Source organism: Notamacropus eugenii, chromosome 1, assembly GCF_028372415.1.
Source record: "Notamacropus eugenii isolate mMacEug1 chromosome 1, mMacEug1.pri_v2, whole genome shotgun sequence".
NCBI classification, from domain to species: domain Eukaryota; kingdom Metazoa; phylum Chordata; class Mammalia; order Diprotodontia; family Macropodidae; genus Notamacropus; species Notamacropus eugenii.
In genome coordinates, this window is record NC_092872.1 from 254,385,956 (window position 1) to 254,404,853 (window position 18,898).

General features: G+C 37.6%; 1 protein-coding gene across 1 annotated transcript in view; it reads right to left on the reverse strand.

The window, feature by feature from the left end:
- Positions 1-18,578, reverse strand: part of LOC140515992 (cytochrome P450 2C23-like) — a 28,429-nt gene extending 9,851 nt beyond the window's left edge. The window contains exons 1-5 of the mRNA XM_072626927.1: positions 18,563-18,578; positions 15,737-15,798; positions 5,629-5,791; positions 5,177-5,326; positions 4,656-4,816 (exon numbers count right to left, since the gene is read on the reverse strand). Of these exons, the coding sequence (XP_072483028.1) occupies positions 4,656-4,816; positions 5,177-5,326; positions 5,629-5,791; positions 15,737-15,798; positions 18,563-18,578 (552 nt within the window). The remainder of the gene's footprint in view (positions 1-4,655; positions 4,817-5,176; positions 5,327-5,628; positions 5,792-15,736; positions 15,799-18,562) is intronic.
- Between the last annotated feature and the right edge of the window lie 320 nt (positions 18,579-18,898).

The window sequence follows — 18,898 nt, forward strand, 5'->3', positions numbered from 1 at the left end:
GAAAGAGGGAGAATTTCTAGCAGCCATCAGCAGACAAAACATCTTATCCTAAATGGACAAAGCAAGTTTCAGAGTAATATGCAATCAAATTAGGGAAATCAGAAGTCATTGGCCTCAGTGAAGTTCAGGGAGTGACAATCTCATTTTCTCTGAATGAAATTGGCATGGAATAGAGAGAGAAACCTAAGAAAAATACAATGCTTTCTCTTCCAGAGATGGGATGTTAGCAGAATACAGTGCTTCCAATTGCACCCAGTGGAGGGTGGTGATTATGACTAAGAGTAGAGTAATTAATTAAAGACTTCAGAAGAAAGGAAAGCTCTGGCCAGCAGAAAAGATCAGCACTTGAAGTGAGAGGAAAAGAAAGATCTCTGTAGAGCAGAAAGTGCCAAATCAACCACTTTTTAAATTTAGTTTTTCAATTAAAAAACATTGTCTCTTCCTCTTGAATTTAAAGTTTAGAAATTCTTGCAATAAATATGAAGTCAAACACAACACATAATCTATATCCATAAATGTGTGTCTCATTCTGCATATTGAGTCAGTAAATTTTCAGTCAGAAAAAGAATATCACGCTTCATAATAGCACACAGAATCAATGGTGGTCATTGCATTGATTAGAATAATTCAGTCTTTCAAAGGTGTTTGTCTTTAAAATGTTGTTGTAATTATATAAAATGACCTCCTGGTTCTGCTCATTTCACTCTGCATCAGTTTATATAATTCTCCCCAGACTTCTCTGAACCTATTCCTTTCATTATTTCTTTTAGCAAAATAGTATTCCAACAAATTAATGAAGTATATTTTTTAAATGATTCTCAAATTGAAGGGAAGAACCCTTCAGTTTCCATTCTCTACCACAACAAAAAAAATTACTTAGAGCATTTTTGGAATTAGGCATTCTTTTCATTTTTTTTCTGATGCATATAGGAACTAAAGCTAAGGTAGGGATTATTGATTGAAAGGATACACAATTATACAATTTATTGACTTTTAAGGGACAGTTCCAAATGGCTTTCCAGAAGGATTCCACCAACATCATATTAATATGTCAGTTTTTCTGAGGCACCACCAATAGTCATCATTTTCTTTTTTTATCATCTTTGACAAATGAGAGTGAGATTTACTTTAGTTTTCTAACTATTAGTGATTTGCTACAATTTTTCATATGACTTTGTAGCTTTGACATTTTCCTTTGAGAAAAACTTGTTTATAATGCTTAACCATTTATAACTTGGTGGATAGCTCTAATAAATTTGAATCAATTCCTATAATTTTGTCATTAATATCTACATCATTGTAACTGGATTGTTTTGTTTCTGCCAGAAATTTTCAACTTTATATGTCAAAATTGTTCCTTTTGTCTTCTGTGATTCCCAAAATATGCTTTTTAATGAAATCTTTTCCTATTTACACATATGAAAGGTGATTTCTTCCTTGTGTCTCTAAGTTGTATGTGATGTGACCTTTTGTAATTGTCATGAGTAAATTTGAGGTTTGGTCTTAGCATTTTTGCCATAATAATTTCTAGTTTTTTCCATCATTTTTTTGTCACACAGTGAGTTCCTACCACAATAGCTAGTGGTTGTTTGTTTGTTTTGTATATCAAGCATTAGGCTATCAGATTAACTTTTTTCTAAATGCAGTATACTTAATTTATTTAACTGATCTTCCTCTCTGCTTAAAAATTAGTAACAAATCATTTTGAGATCTGGTTGCTAGTCTCCCTTCTTCCATTTTTTTCATAATTTCCCTTGACATTTTTGACATTTTGTCCTCCAGATCAATTTTATTATCATTTTTTTCTAGCACTATTGTGTAATCCTTAGATTTGTAGGGCATTGCATTAAATGAAGTGAAGTGGTATTGCTATTTTGTTATATTAGATCAGCCTCCCTACAATCAATTAAGATTTTTTTTAATTATTTTGGTCTGTCTTTACTTCCATGAAGGGAATTCTGTAGTTGTTGTATTCAGACAGTTCCTATGCATATTGTGGTAAGCTGATTCCTAAGTATTTTATATGTTCTATAATATTTTAATGGAATTTCTCTTTCTATCACTTCCTGTTCACTTTTTTTGTTGGTAACATAAAGAAACATTGATGACTTTGCTAAAGTTACCAACTGAAAGTCCAGTTTTGGTTTAAGCAGGAATCAATGTTTCCTTTATTAAAGTACTTCTGTTGCACCTAGTCTCAGTATGGCAGTGATCTGGGCTGTCAAAGGATATGGAAGCTCTTAGCAGTGTAGAAAGACTGTCAAGAGATGCTTTGCCATGCCATTAGTATTGTTTGTGTTTTTGAGGGCCAGCAAGTCAGAAGGTAAGCTGTATAATGAGGTTTCTCACTATAAGTTCAACCAAATGAGTTTGTGCTGATGAATTACTAATTTATTAAGATCAATTCAATGAACACTTTAAAGTACTTAATCAATGTAGAGATACAAAATTTCTAAAAGATGTAATCCCTGCCCATCTGAAGTTTATATTCTAGAAGGAGAATTAGATAAATACACATCAATGACTCTTAAATAAATAACATATGATTGGTGCATCAGAAGGATGCATATAAAATCCTACAGGAGATCCTGAAGCATAAAATCTTTGCTGATTGCAGGGAGCAAGGTAGGTTTCATGAAGTGGATGACATTTGAGTTTGACTTTAAAGGACAGAAAGAAATTCAAAACACCCAAGGAGGAGGGTACAGGGAAGCAAAGGTACGAAGTCAAAGAAGCACTGGGTTTGTTGTGGGACAGAGAATGGTCTAGCTTGACTCACCCATAAAGGACATGAAAGGGAGTAGTATGTGGATCAAGCTAAAGAGTTAAAGTGATACCAGATCTGGAGAGTCCAAAATGCCAGAAAAACGGGATACTGTTTATCTCTAGCCCCAAAGGAAGGTGCTTTCAGTCTCTTGGCAGCACTGATGGTTATCAGATTTTTAAAAAGGAATGGAGTAAGGAATGAAGAGCAGGATCATCTCTGACTCCTATAATATTGAAGACATCAACTCAGCCCATCATTCTATGAACTGCTCACCACTCACTCTCCTTGCCAAAAGTGAGGAGACTTGGACTGGCCATGGTGCTGAAATTCACAATATCAACAAAAGGACTTGGAGACATTAAAGATTCTTGCTTCTTGCTAAATTAGTTCACATCTCTTTTGTGAAGATGAGGCTGTCTTTATTTCAGAAGAAAATAATTAAGTGGAAAGATGATTGAATTTGAAGTTAGAAGAGCTGGGTCAATATGCAAGATCTGTGACAAACATGGTGACCTCAGATAACTCATGTCACTTCTCTGAACCTCAATTTCCTCCTCTCTGCAATAATAACAACAATAGCAACAAGACCTAGCATTTATATACAGCTGCAAAGATGCCCAAAAAGTTCTGTAAATATATTATTTCATTTTAGTCTCAAAAATTTTGGTATGTAGGTGCTTTTCTTATCTCCATTTTACAGACAAGGAAACTGAGGATGAGAAAGGTCAAGTGAGTTTCCAAGAACTCTTCAACTATTTTGTGTCTAAGGGAGGCTTCAGATTCATTCTTCCTCACTCCAGTTCTAGCCTTCTATTCATTCAATTCCTTTATTTACTTAATTTCTATGATTTTGTGATCTTAAAGCAAAAGAATAACCTTCTTGGGCACTTAGGAGTAGTGAGCTACTCTGAACAAATCCCAAGAATTCCATAAGTTCTCTCAAATCTAAGTCTAAATTGGCAAATATCTCAAAACTAATGCACCCAGTGTTGTTTTACCCACCGGGGGAGGGGAGACCAGAAAACGCAATGTTATATCCTTGTTCAAAAGAAACTAATATTTGAGTTAGGGGAACTATGTTTACCTTGAAAAAGCCAATATTAAAAAATGATGAAGAGGATTCAAAGCATCCAAACAATTAATTCACTTCATAAAAAGTTAATAAAATCCATCAAACTTTTATTTAGTGTTCTCTATAAACCAAGTCTTGTGCTAGGCTATGGTGATATAGACTATAACAAAGCAGTCTTCATTCTCAAAAATCTTACATTCTGCTAGACAAAAGGTTAGCTAGAGTATGTATCTCAGACTATGAGTGGAACAGAACATGGATAAAAGAAAAGAAAGCTTGATTTTGGCTGGATATGAATCCTTAGTTCTGACTTCAGTGAATGAAGACTTTGATCTGTAGAGGCTAAGCAATAACACTCCCAGAATTAGTGTAAGCTATTTGCCTAAATAAGCTTGCTGACTTAGCTTTGGTCAACTGTACTACCTAATGGACCCTCCAGAATAACTTGGGCAGGCTCTTGCTGATAACTATTTTACTTGGTCATATCTATGAACACTATCCTACTTGAGATATCCCAGACCTCAATCAGACTTGTCTCTCAGGAACTTAAATATTTGTATGACCTTAAACTAGTTCAGAGGCCTATTGGGAAAAGAATATCTATCTGGATCTTATTTGAACATCAAGGTATTGTATAATGTTATGGTCTTGAAGTGTATGATATGTGAATTGCGTGTGTGTGTGTGTGTGTGTGTGTGTGTGTGCATTCTCATGTGAGTTGGAGAACTTGCTAAGAGATGAGAGCCCATGGCACATTGATTCTCTTGCTGAAATTCAGGAAACAACCACAGAATAGGAAGACAGCTCTGACCTTACCTGTGCCCATGGTGAGTTAAATATCCGAAAGTTCTCATTTAACAATTTCATCAGATTTAGAAATTTCTCATCATTGTATTTGAATCGATTATGGAAGACAATAGAGCAGATCACATTGCATGGGGCACAGCCAAGGAAGAAAGTGGGATCAGTGGGCTGACCTAATGTAGAGAACAGTTACCAGAGAAGGAAAAAACAACTTTTACTGAAATGTTTCCAATCATATAGGAACTGGACATCTCTTCTTTTCATACCTGGATGTGGCATTTAATTCCTCTAAGGCTAGTTCATGTTGTTCTCCTGGACAATTTGTTTTACTCTTTATAAAGAAACTAGAAAAGCTTAAAATACCTGAGTATGAGGAGAGAAAAGGGAGCTCTCTGGCTCAGCAGAGTGATCACCTGGTCAGTGGATCAAGGAAGAGACTTTTAGAATGACTTCCAAAGCAAGTAGTATTTAGAACAGAAAATGAGTGAGCATTTGGACCTCACATGCCCAGAAAAACAGAATTGAAAACCAACCCTTTGTTTTCCTGAGTTCCTCCACCAGGCACTGGGCCTCTTCTTGAACTCTCTCTTCAATGCTTCTCTTGCCCATCCCAAAGTTCCTTAGGGTCATGGGAGAAAATCTGCAAATTTGTTTCCATCTCTCTCCACGACTGAAAACAACTCCTGGACAAAAGAGAAAAATAGGACATTGGTCATTCTAGTGCTGGAGCTGGTGGAGGGCACAGTGTACATGTTGGTCATAGGTTTTAGGGCTTAATTCATTGAATTTTATGCAATTCAAACCCAAAAGCAATGCAGCATGGTAGGTAACAGGTACCTACCACAGAAAGTTCTTGTCCTAGGTGCTGAGAAAAGACAAAAATGAAACCACTACCTATGCTCCAGGGGTGGGGGGTATATTCTACTGGATATACTCTGCCATGCCCTTTTTTTTTTTCATAAATTAATAAGTAAATTAAACTTACCTTGTCCTTTGAGTACGTCTTCAAACAGTGGTACAACTCCTCTCTCTAGAAAACTATCTCCTTGATCAATGAGAGCTTCCTTCATAATGTTATATCCATGTAGCACCACAATAGGCTGGGTTCCAAAATAAAGTGTGTAGAGGGGACCATATTTTTCAGCCAGCTGTTAAAAGAATACCCAGAAGTAGGAAGAGGTTCAAAGTGAAACTTTAGAAAGGTAGAATTTAGCCCCACAACTACTTCATAATGTGTCATATGCATGTATTCATATGTGTACCTATGCATGTATGGTACAACATATTGTTAATGAATTTTGGATAGACAAGGAAACAACCTGTGGGTCAACAAAATAGCATTCTTATTCCTTTTAGTTTGCTCCTTGTAAATCCCTGTCACTATTGCACTGTTTTTTTCCTCAGGGAGAGTTTCCCTCTGTGCTGCATTGGTACTATCTAATGAGAAGAGATTGTAAAAAGTTCTGGTGTCAATTTTGGATAGATGAACCATGGATGATTTATAGGAGAACACAAAAAAAGACACAAAGGATACAGAGAGGACTGCCATCTTTTAACAAAAGTTATCTACTCTTCTGCCTCCCCTGTCATTTGTTGAAATATTACAGTATTTCTTCAGTCATCAACATTCAACTCTTACTGATATATCTAAAGTTACTAATGGCCTCTGAATAGCTAAATCTGATGGTCTTATCTCAATCCATATTCTTGTAGACCTCTTTACAACATTTGATGCTATTGATTACCCTCTTCTCCCATATACTCTCTTCTCTGGGTTACTCTAATCTCTCTCTCTCTCTCTCTCTCTCTCTCTCTCTCTCTCTCTCTCTCTCTCTCTCTCTCTCTCTCTCTCATTGATATGGCTGCTTCTTATCAATCTCCTTTACTGGATCATAGTCCATATCAAACCACAAATTCCTGACTCTTCCCCATGATTCTGTCCTGTCCCATCTTCTGTTCTCTTTCTACACTCTCATTCTTGGAAACCTTACAATCTCTATGTAGATAACTCCCAGCTCTCTTAATCTTGGCCTACTATCATTCTTGAACATACATAGGAAACACACACCAAATAAGTATAAAATGGATTTCATTATCCTTACCCTGAAAAGCCATGCTCTTTCAGACTTCCTTATTTCTGACTAAGATACCACTATATAAGCTCAGTTTGGACCATTTCTCTACCCTGACAAACAATCTTCAGTGGTTCCCTATTTCCTTTGGGATCAAATGTAAACTTTTTTGGCAGGATTTTTTTAATATATTATTTTGTATATGGTGACAATGCATGAAAAATTACTCAAAAATATTAGACTAAGGAATTGTGGTGGTATGAGCAGATTCAGAGATGTGTCCTTTGTATAATGGCTTCCTTGGTATATCAGACTTTACCATTCCATGGATGATTTGAGAGCAAAGATATTAAAAGGGAAAGCCCTTCACAACCCTACTGGAACCTTTCCAGGGTCATAATTCCTCTTCATTTATTCCATGGTTCAGACAAATTGGCCTTTTTGCTGTTTCTCATACAATAATAGCTGAAATCATCATGCATTTGCAAGGTTTTTGTAGTCTCCATGTGTAGCACGCACTTCTTCCTTGGCGCTGATTTTTAAAATTCCTAAAGGTCATAAAGCTTAGCTCAAATGCCACTTTCTGCACAAGGTCTTTCTTGACCCCTCTCCCACTGCTAATGCCAAATATTACCTTACAGTTATTTTAACATTTTTTTCTGCTTACTTTTCAAGTTCTCTCATTCCCCAATTGGCTTACTTCCCAATATGTATCCAAATTAGAACTTTGGATTCTCAAAGGGGTGATTGCTAAAGCTCTCTGATTCTATGAGGAGAGTGAACACAAAACTGTTGTGCCATTGCAGTGAGACACATATATAGGGATACATGTGGTGAGGACAACTCAGAGCTCTGGAACCATTTGTGGTCTGTCCTCAAAAGGTTCACAAATAGTTTGAGTTGGAGAGTGGACCTGCTCATAAGCTGAGATGCTCTGAGTAAACTTTACAGACTGTTGTGCTATAAGACTAACCCATTGCTGAGCCAGACTGCTTCCCTCCTGCAGGTCAGGCGCACATCTCCGGGACTAGGTTGGGTTGCTCACTGTTACTGGGCCACTCCAATCCTGGGCTGATCCAGGGTACTGGCAGTGAAGAGGGTCTTTAGGAAAGGTCATAAATCCTTATTTGGGAAGGTATGGAAGCTTCTTCAGTTCTGCCATGTCTGGAATCTGAGGGTTTTCTGCCTTTCAGGCAACATATGTAACTCCAGAGAGGTTTATAGAGCCTCTCTTTTATCAACCAATTCTGTCTAGAACCAGGTGTCAGTGCAGTTTATACTCATACTTCTTCTAGGATCTGAGTTCTTTTCTTAGAAACACTCTTTCACAAAAGAGCTCACTTTAGTGTAGTATCATTAATAAGCAGTTTACTAAACCTTCATGTCTACAGGCTAAACAATAATCTGGTAATATGTGTATGGCAAATAATCACAAAACAATTCTTGGTCTCAAGTTTTCCCAGGTATCAACTCCAAAGTTCTCCTTTCAGTACAAATGAGTCACTGGAAACAAGGCATTGAGACACCCTTTGCCCTGGGTAAGTGCCTTATCTCTGAAGTCTGCTAGCTTAGTGTTTCCTATATGCATATTTCTTGTACTTTTGTCCCTTTTAAACAGTAAAATAATCAAAGGGGCAGAGACTATATCATTCATATGTTTGTATCCACAGTAGCTTGGATAGTGTCTGACATGTAGTAGGTACCTAATCAATGCTTTTTTTTATTGGATAGTTGATAGACAAATCATTTAAATATTCATCAAAGCAACAAAAACTCTAAAGGAAGATTCTTCTAGGAAGATTTTGGGGAAAGAAGGGCATTTGAAGTAGATGGAAATGTATAACCAGGACTCTCATTTTAGGAAATTTCAAAGTACATCAGTGACACTGCTGGAATAGATTGGTTCATTGATAAGAGGGAGAAAAGGAGACAGAAGAGAGGATTTTTTTAATATATTATTTTGTATATGGTGATAATACATGAGAAATTACTCAGAAATACTAGACTAAGGAATTGTGGTGGTATGAGCAGGGGTAAGTGCCCTTTGTATAATGGCTTCCTTGGTGTATCAGACTTTACCATTCCATGGATGATTTGGGAGCAAAGATATTAAAACCAAGAATTTGGGGGATGGGCAGTCAGAAAGTTTGAGTTAAAACAGAGACAGGAGAAGGGCAGATATTATATAGCATAAAGGCTCTACAGTCAGGGAAAAGAATCTTAGCATCCTAAATTTTTAGGTCCCACCTTCATGTAGGAAAGAACCTTAACCTTGGCTTTAGGACCACAGGATAAAGACGCCAAATGAATAAACAGGGGAAGAGCTATGTACAACTGGCTAGTATATTTTGTAAGTTTGCTTGCAAGTCCAGATTATCTATATCTGAGAGGAAGGGGAAAGCATGGTGCTGAAGAAATTTCTCCAACATTCTTGATACCCTCTCTAGCACCAGGGCATAAATTTGGGAGAGGTCATAGTGGATAAAATTTGTCCAAAGTTTTAAAGATCAATAAAGGACTTCCTGAGATCAGTGGTCAAAAAGTTATTTCCCAAATCTAGAATCCCATGTTGGAGTAAATTTGTGAAGTTGCAGAGGGAGATGGTAGAAACAATAGATCTCCAATATAACCATGTGATACCACATCTGGAATTATGTGTAGGGGAAATAAAGTCAGAAGCCCTAAGATAACTATATCTTTGAAAAACCAAATCCCTAAATCTAGAAAAACTAAACTAACACCTAACCCTGAAAAAGTTCAGCTGGTTGACACTGCATAAAAGGTTCAAGAGAATGGGTAAGGTGGTGTGATGTTTATGGAATCATGGGTCATCAAGAGGGAAATAGTGAAATGATGAATCAGTATTGCTTTTTCCCATGTGGGGGCAGTAACAGTAAGAAAATTTACTGAAAGAAGACTCAAAGACTCAAAATTATATCACTTGTATGAAGGAAAAATTGGGGTAGAGAAATCCTAGTGGCAATTGTTAGGAAAAAAATGAAGAAAGTGATGACATGGGTAGCCTGAACTATAGGAAGATAGATGTAAAGAGAAAAGGGAACTTGGAAGTCCTCTTATTTCACAGACGAAGAAACCATAAACCAGGGGTGTAAAGGCATGAGCCCAAAGTTCCAAAGGTAGCAAAGTACAGAGGTCTTCTGACACAGTGCTCCATCCACTGTGCCACACAGCCTTCCTCAATATTTAATATGTCAGATTAAAAAATCTGACAACATGCGGTACTTACACTTCTTTCAGTCATTTTACCACAGAACCCTATAGGTTTTGTATAAAATTGGAAGCCAATTAAGAACTTGAAAATCTGAACATATGACAATTTATGGTGAAGGACTTTTATCCAAGACTTTGAGAAGTATTTCTGTGGAATTATGATCTCGAAGAAGATAAAATTTTGGTCTGCCCTAAGCCTTGGTTGTATTTTCCTTCCCTCACTCCCTTGGCCAGAAGAGCATATCTAAGAGTATGCAAGTTATTGAGACTTCCCACAAGCATGCTAACAGAATTATTGGAATAACTGATGGGAGCGTCTACCTCATGATTCAAGGACATAACATCATAAAGAAAGGCAGCTTCAAGACTCTAGAAGGAGCCCAGCAAAAAAGAACTGCACAACACTTGAGAAGAAAACCTTACACTCCATAAGACTTTTTGAGAATGTGAGTTTCCAGGGGGAGGAGCCAAGATGGCAGAGTAGAAAGATAACACATACTCTAGCTCCAAACCCACAGCTCGTAAATTACCTGTAAAAAAAGAACTCCCAACAAATTCTGGAGCAGCAGAAGCCACAGAACAAGGAGCAGAGGAGATTTCTGTTTCAGAGAGCCCTGAAAAGCTGCCGCAAAAGGTCCATCGTGCCCTGGACACGGAGCCAAGCCCAACCCTGCCTTGGAGGAAAGGAGGAGATTCAAGCAGGCTTCAGGGACAGAATCTCCAGCGGCCGCTCGGGTCCCTCCACCCACAGGCAGCAAAGGTCAGTGAGAAGGTCTTTTCAGCTTGCCAAGAGGGGAGCGGGGTGTCTCCATAACTCAGGCCCCCTCAGGAAGCAGCAGCAGAGGCAGCAGCAGACTGGGGCTCCTAAAGCAGGCAGGAGCTAGGATCCATTGTTGAAGGTCTCCACATAAACCCCCTGAGGCAACTGAGCCCCGTGTGGTGGCCCTGCCCCCACCTGAGCCCCTGAACTTAATCTCACACTGAATAGCAGTCCCACCCCACCGAAGCCCTAAGGCTGGGAAGCAGCATTTGAATCTCAGACCCCAAGTGCTGGCTGGGAGGATCTGGAGGTGAAGTGGGTGTGAAGAGGAAGTTCAGAAGTCTGAAAAAATGCCCAGAAAAGGGGAAAAAAAGAAGACTATAGAAGGTTACTTTCTTGGTGAACAGGTATTTTCTCCCATCCTTTCTGATGAGGAAGAACAATGCTTACCATCAGGGAAAGACACAGAATTCAAGGCTTCTGTATCCCAGCCCACCCAATGGGCTCAGGCCATGCAAGAGCTCAAAAAGGATTTTGAAAATCAAGTTAGAGAGGTGGAGGAAAAACTGGGAAGAGAAACGAGAGAGATGCAAGTAAAGCATGAAAAGCAGGTCAACACCTTGCTCAAGGAAACCCAAAAAAATGCTGAAGAAAACAACACCTTGGAAAATAGGCTAACTCAAGTGGCAAAAGAGGCTCAAAAAGCCAACAAGGAGAAGAATGCTTTCAAAAGCAGAATTAGCCAAATGGAAAAGGAGATTCAAAAGCTCACTGAAGAAAATAGTTCTTTCAAAATTAGAATGGAACAGATGGAGGCCAATGACTTTATGAGAAACCAAGAAATCACAAAACAAAACCAAAAGAATGAAAAAATGGAAGATAATGTGAAATATCTCATTGAAAAAACAACTGACCTGGAAAATAGATCCAGGAGAGACAATTTAAAAAATATGGGACTACCTGAAAGCCATGATCAACAAAAGAGCCTAGATATCATCTTTCATTAAATTATCAAGGAAAACTGCTCTGATATTCTAGGACCAGAGGGCAAAATAAGTATTCAAGGAATCCACAGATCACCACCTGAAAGAGATCCAAAAAGAGAAACTCCTAGGAACACTGTGGCCAAATTCCAGAGTTCCCAGGTCAAGGAGAAAATATTGCAAGCAGCTAGAAAGAAACAATTCAAGTATTGTGGAAATACAATTAGGATAACGCAAGATCTAGCAGCTTCTACATTAAGGGATTGAAGGGCATGGAATATGATACTCCAGAAGTCAAAGGAACTAGGACTAAAACCAAGAATCACCTACCCAGAAAAACTGAGTATAATACTTCAGGGGAAAAATGGTCTTTCAATGAAATAGAGGACTTTCAAGCATTCTTGATGAAAAGACCAGAGCTGAAAAGAAAATCTGACTTTCAAACACAAGAATGAAGAGAAACATGAAAAGGTAAACAGCAAAGAGAAGTCATAAGGGACTTATAAAAGTTGAACTGTTTACATTCCTACATGGAAAGACAATATTTGTAACTCTTGAAACTTTTCAGTATCTGGGTAGTGGGTGGGATTACACACACACACACACACACACACACATGCACACACACACATGCACATGCACACACACATACACACAGAGACAGAGAGCACAGAGTGAATTGAAGAGGATGGGATCATATCTTTAAAAAATGAAATTAAGCAGTGAGAGAGAAATATATTGGGAGGAGAAAGGGAGAAATGGAATGGGGTAAATTATCTCTCATAAAAGAGGCAAGCAAAAGATTTTTTAATGGAGGGAAAAAGAGGGGAGGTAAGAGAAAAACATGAAGTTTACTCTCATCACATTCCACTAAAGGAAGGAATAAAATGCACACTCTTTTTGGTATGAAAACCTATCTTACAATACAGGAAAGTGGGGGATAAGGGGATAAGCAGGGTGGGGGGGACGATGGAAGGGAGGGCATGGGGAGGAGGGAGCAATTTGAGGTCAACACTCATGGGGAGGGACAGGATCAAAAGAGAGAATAGAAGCAATGGGGGGCAGGATAGGATGGAGGGAAATATAGTTAGTCTTATACAACGCTACTACTATGGAAGTCATTTGCAAAACTACACAGATATGGCCTATATTGAATTGCTTGCTTTCCAAAAGGAAGAGATGGGGAGGGAGGGAAGAAGAGAAGTTGAAACTCCAAGTTTTAAGAACAACTGTCAAGTACTGTTCTTGCTACTATGAAATAAGAAATACAGGTAAAGGGGTATAGAAAGTTATCTGGCCCTACAGGACAAAAGAGAAGATGGGGACAAGGGAAGGGAAGGATTATAGAAGACAGGGCAGATTAGTGATAGGGGCAATTAGAATTCTCAGTGTTTTGGGGTGGGGGGAGGGGACAAATGGGGAGAAAATTTGGAACCCAAAATTTTGTGAAAATGAATGTTAAAAGTTAAATAAATAAATTTAAAAAAAAAAAAGAATGTGAGTTTCCCCTCTGCCAGATGGGTACTATTAAACCCATTTCCCCTTTGACTCTCTGTGTACTTGTAGGAAACTGTGCACATATTTCTAGGGTGATATTTAATCTTGACAATTCTTATTATACTACCCTTTCCCAAAAGCAGATAAAGTCTGGCTGACTATTGATATTAACATTGATAATCATTGGCCAAACCCACCAGAAGGGGATCTTGAGTTGGTAGTATTAGAAAAACTCCCTCCAACCCTTTAGGGCTCCAGCTAGAATGAGTGGGAAAAAGAGGTAGCCAAGCCCTGGAAACCCAGTCTGCTAGGCCCAGTACAGGGTTCAGAGTGTAGGTGCAGGGCATGGGAGACAAATATGTAAATGAAAGCCTGGGAACAGTGTACAAAACTGTGAGCCTCTGTTATGTACAAATGAGTGGCTTTGATCAGTATTTTCAGTATAATGTGATTCAGATGAACTGTCCTGTTTGCCTATGTCATTTTGGTGGCTCTTCTGTGCTATCACAGAAAATTTGTACTCAATTAGCATGATTATATTTTGAATGTCATTAATAAAAATTTGTGAAATTTTTTGGTTACATACATACCTACACAATGCTCTTTATTTTGCCTTTTGGCCTGCAAAACCTAAAATATTTACTATTTGGTCCTTCATGTAAAAAGTTTGCTGACTCTTGCTCTAGCTTGCCAGAACTGAGCTTCAGTTGCACAGTTGAAAATGTTTCTTAATTAATTCAGCCTAAAATTCCAAGGCAAAACAGTGCTTATATGAAACTTAAACTGCAATGCAATCAACTGGATGACAACTAAATTATTTGAAGCATCTTTTTATATGCCCTCAGATTTCAAAAGTTAAAAAAAAGGAACAAGAAACAAGATCTCCATTACCACACAAGTTTACAAGGGAGATATTGTTTTAGCACAAACTGTGGATTCAGTAGCAAACATTGCTTCTCTCCTTTAATCAAATGGAAAAGAAACTTCTGTGTTCCATATTTTATTTAATTGTGCAGTTGAAGAGGTATCACTGCCACATCTCTGTCGAAGAATATAAAGTTAAGCTGGTGTTATATGTGCTTGATGAAAATAAGGTGGCTGTTTGTAATCATTGTGTCCTTTCCTTGAAGTTCACTTGAATGTCTTTTTGCTGACCTACTATCAAAATTTCCCAAAAATTGACATGAAACTCAATGGTTTTTATTTTACAGAATGTTTTTTCTCTCCTTAAAATTTTTCAGTGAAAAGATTTGAGTCTAATGACTCCATAAGACATCAAGGAATGATAAAACACAGTGAAAATTCTAAAAACATAAGATGGAGAGGAGAATGCAGGACCTTGGGCAACCAAGAAATCTCTGGAGACCTTTTTCTTCTTGATTTGCATGATAATGGTCTCTTTTGCAACTCCTGCTACTCATCTACTCATCTACCTGCTTATTCTCAGTCCCCATTATTTCATCATCATACATCTCCTGCCTGAGGATTTTTTGGAACCTTTTTTTCTTTCCACTCCTGGGAAATCTCATGACCTGCCATTGCATTCTCTAACTAGATCATCTCAGGACCCATGGTTTCAATAAGCTGAAGACTCCCCCAGATACGTGACTAGAATTTATCACCTTTGAATTTCAGCTGCTTATAAATTGGAATTTTACATGCCCATAATGAAACTAATTTGTTTTCTCCTAAAACTAGTCTTTCCTTCAAACTCACTCACTTCTCTTGATTTTACTGAGAGTGTGGAACTAGAAAACCTAGTTCTCAAACACTGAACCTTTGTGATCTTGTGATTCTCCCCTTCCAATCTGCACACACACACCCCCAATCAGATCTTCTCCACCCAGTTTAGAGATTAGGAAATTTGAGAACAGAGATATGAAGGGATTTACACAAGGCCATAAAACCAATGAATGGAAAGCAGAGCTGAGATGCTCTCTGAACTATGGACTCACTCAATCTGAGCTGAACTTCTTTCTTTCTTTGTAGGAGACATGAACCCTGGTGACCACTCATGGACTCTTTTGAACTTGGCATGAACTTATGAGTAGGTTTAAATTTTTTAAAACTTATCTATATACCTAATACAGCACAGCTATTTAATTCCTACTAAATAGTTTTACACAAATGTAACGTGCATGGTACAAGGACAAGAAAGAGTGACATGGATTCTGCAGGGAGGTCATGTTGAGTCAGCCTTCTAACCATTATTATCAGGGAGACACATTCTTATAAATACTTTTAGCACTGTCTCAGTGGGGAGCCAGAAGGATTCTATTTGGGTAGTGAGGTCCTCCAGGTGCTCTGATTTCGGGATAAAATAGCATTGGGTGCATCAAACCCCCAAATCTTGAGGAGCATTCTAGACAAGACAGAATTCTTCTTCATTCCATTTTCTATGCTGAGGTTCAGATTTTCATACACAGCCATTATTAGAGCATTTTGTAGTGTAAAATCCAATTTGAGGGCACCCTCTTCTTTGACTTCACAAGTTTCCTGTGAGGACAGCAGTGCACATGGTGAGGTGACTTCATATCTTGGGAAGGTAACTTGACTTAAAGTTGGAGGATTTGGTTTCAAATCCAAGCTCTGCTGATGACTCCCTATGTGACCTTGGTCCAGTCACATGCCCTAACAAGAGTTTCAGTTTATCATCTGTCAAATGAAGTCATTGGCCCCAGTGACTTCCACTTTTTTGTCCAGCTCTAGATCAATTATCCTATGACTCTCTTCAGCACCTTATGGTTTCCCAAGCTCTTTATAGACATCGTTTCCTTTAATTCTCATGAGAATTCCATGGAATGAGTGGAGTGGGCATTACTCATCTCATTTTTCAAAAGCAAAAACCTGGGCCTTGAGTGATTCAGTGATTTACACAAATATGTTCAAGTAGGGAGTGACAGAGCAGGATTTGAACCCATGTATTTTAATCACCCTCCTATGATCATGCCAAGTATGTGCTACGTCAATCTTTAAAATTACATGTGTGATTCCTTTGGGACATGACTTCCTGTTAGTAAATTGCTCTACTCATGCACATTGGCACTTTTTCTGAAACATTCTCCTAGAGTTGTCTGAGGTCACTAAGATGGTAAGTGACTTGTGCAAGGTTACACAGCAAATAACTGAAACCAAGTTTTCCTGACCCAGGGCCAAGACTTTATCTACTCTGCCTCCTAGGAATGGAATATGGGATTGGAAATATAAAAGGAAAAGAAAAGAGTGAGCAGCTTAAGTTAGCCTGCTGGGTACCTGGCCAATATATCACTTGCCACTGAGTATCTGACAGCAGTTCTCTGATAACAGTAATGTGACATGGCTATTATTTATCTGGAGGAGAAAAGTACTGACCACTTCCAGGGTGTTTTCATATACACTGCAACCCACAAGTCAGAGATAGTATATAAACTTGACATTACCATAATTCCCAGTTGCTAGTGTTAAATTGAATTGAAATGAATTGAATACATTGAAATCAAAGTACCATCACTATGAAAGTCAGAACCCCAAATGAGCTACAGTTGTAGCAGAGTCTATATCTTTTATAATTTTCTTTTATTAACTTAGATGATATGCCATTTACAAAATATATGTTGGATACTGATATTGGTTTGTCTTCTATGGTCCCTTGCAGATAATGTCATCTCATTTATCTTTATTTACATTTTGGTTTTCAATACTCACTTTTATATGACTCTTAATTCCAATTTTTTCTTCCTTCTTGCTTTCTCCCCTCTCAAAGAAGGCATGCAATCTGATGTAGTCTACATGTGCAAAATCATATTAAAGTTATTTCCGCATTAGTTATGTTGTGAAACAAGAATCAGAATAAAAGGGAAAAACCATGAGAAAGAGGAAAAAAGAGAAACCAATACACTGTAATCTGCATACAGACTTCATAGTCTCTCTGGATGTGGATAGCATGTTCCAACATTAGTCTTTTGAAATCGTCTTAGGTTATTGTGTTTCTGAGATGAGTTAAGCTTAACAAAGTTGATACTCACACAATGTTGCTCTTACTGTGTACAGTATTCTCCTGGTTCTGCTCACTTCACTCAGCATCAGTTCGTGTAAGTCTTTAGTGTAAGTTGGGTTTTGTTCTGAAATCAGCCTACTCATTGTTTCTTATAGAGCAATAGTATTCCATTACATTCATATAACATAACTTGTTCAGCCATTTCTTACCTTATGGGAATCCCCTAAATTTCCATTTCTTTCCCATCACAAAAAGAGCTGCTATAAATAGTTTTATACATGTGGGTCTTTTCCCCTCTTTCATACTCTTTTTGGTATACAAACCTAATAATTCTATAGCTGCATCAAAGAGTGAGGACAATTTTACAACCCTTTGGGTATGGTTCCACAATGCTCTCCAGATCAGTTTGGAATTTTCTGTTAACTTTATGAGATAACATGATTGCACTTCCTGATATTTTGAATTAAGTTGATGTGTAGGATATTTTGTTCAAGCCTTCATTTTTGTTTTCTTCATATTTTTACTTTTTAGATTTGTTTCTGGTAAACAATACATTGGAGAGTTTTATTTTCTTAGTTAATTTATTGCTTTAGTTTTATTTGATTATTTGATCCATTTACATTTTAAATTTTGAGAGTTGGCTTTGTGTTTCCTTCATTTATCTCAAATATTGCTTTTTGCTGAATTAGGGCTTCTCTGTTCCTTTTTATAGACAGTACTTTTTATAGGCAGTACTTTATTTCTTCAGTTATTTTGCTTGATATTTTTTAAGACAATTCTAGTCCCACAGACTCTCCTCTCGCCCCCAAAACCATCCCTGAAATTTGTCACTCCTTTTCCTAGTTTTAGAATTTTACTTAGTTTACTTGTTTTTCCATATGCCTTTTATCTGGTTATCTAAATCTCCCCACTTTTTCACTCAGTGAGAAAAAAAGAAATAAAAATTCCCTTTTCTCCTCTCCCTTTCAACTTCTTTTGTTAGATTTTTAAATTTTTTACATCTTTTTGCAGTTCTGTCGATTTTAGCCATTTATTCTTTGATTGGTAGTCGTGATACTTATTCATTTCTTCTTTAATTTCTTTTGTATTCTTGGAATTAGAGCATCCAATGGACCAATTTTGACTCCTTTCTTCTAAACAATTTCTATGTTTTATTGCCTTGTAGGATTTATCTCAAGTAACCTTTTTGGTTGTGACTCAGTCTTAGATATATTAATTTCTACAGATATTGGGAGGATGAAAATACTGTCCTATGACAGAAATTTTCCACTGTTCTTAATCATATGCCAGTCATCATTTATTAAATGCCTACTATGCCTACTATGCTAAGTGCTGAAGATAGAAATGCAAAATACAGTTCTTATTCTCAAGAAACTCATAGTATAATGGCCTGGTCCTACCATCTGCCTTCACCATGATATTTTTCCTTCTTTTTTACCATATTTTCTCCTTTCTGGGTCCATGTTCTCCAGCCCTTCTCAGTTCTGGTTTTCTCCAAGAAGTCTGGTTCCTTTATCCTTTAAAAAGATGCTGTCCAGGCCCATCCCAATTTTCTCTCACTTGTTTCAAATTACACCAAATTAGGTCAAAGTTTCCACAAATCACTGTAACTGAACATTTCCCTCTGGTGAGGTGGAGCCAAGATGGCAGAGTAGAAGACTGGACCTTCTGTATATGTCCCTGCAAAGCCCATAAAATACCTGTAAAAATGACTATAAACAAATTTTTGAGCAGCA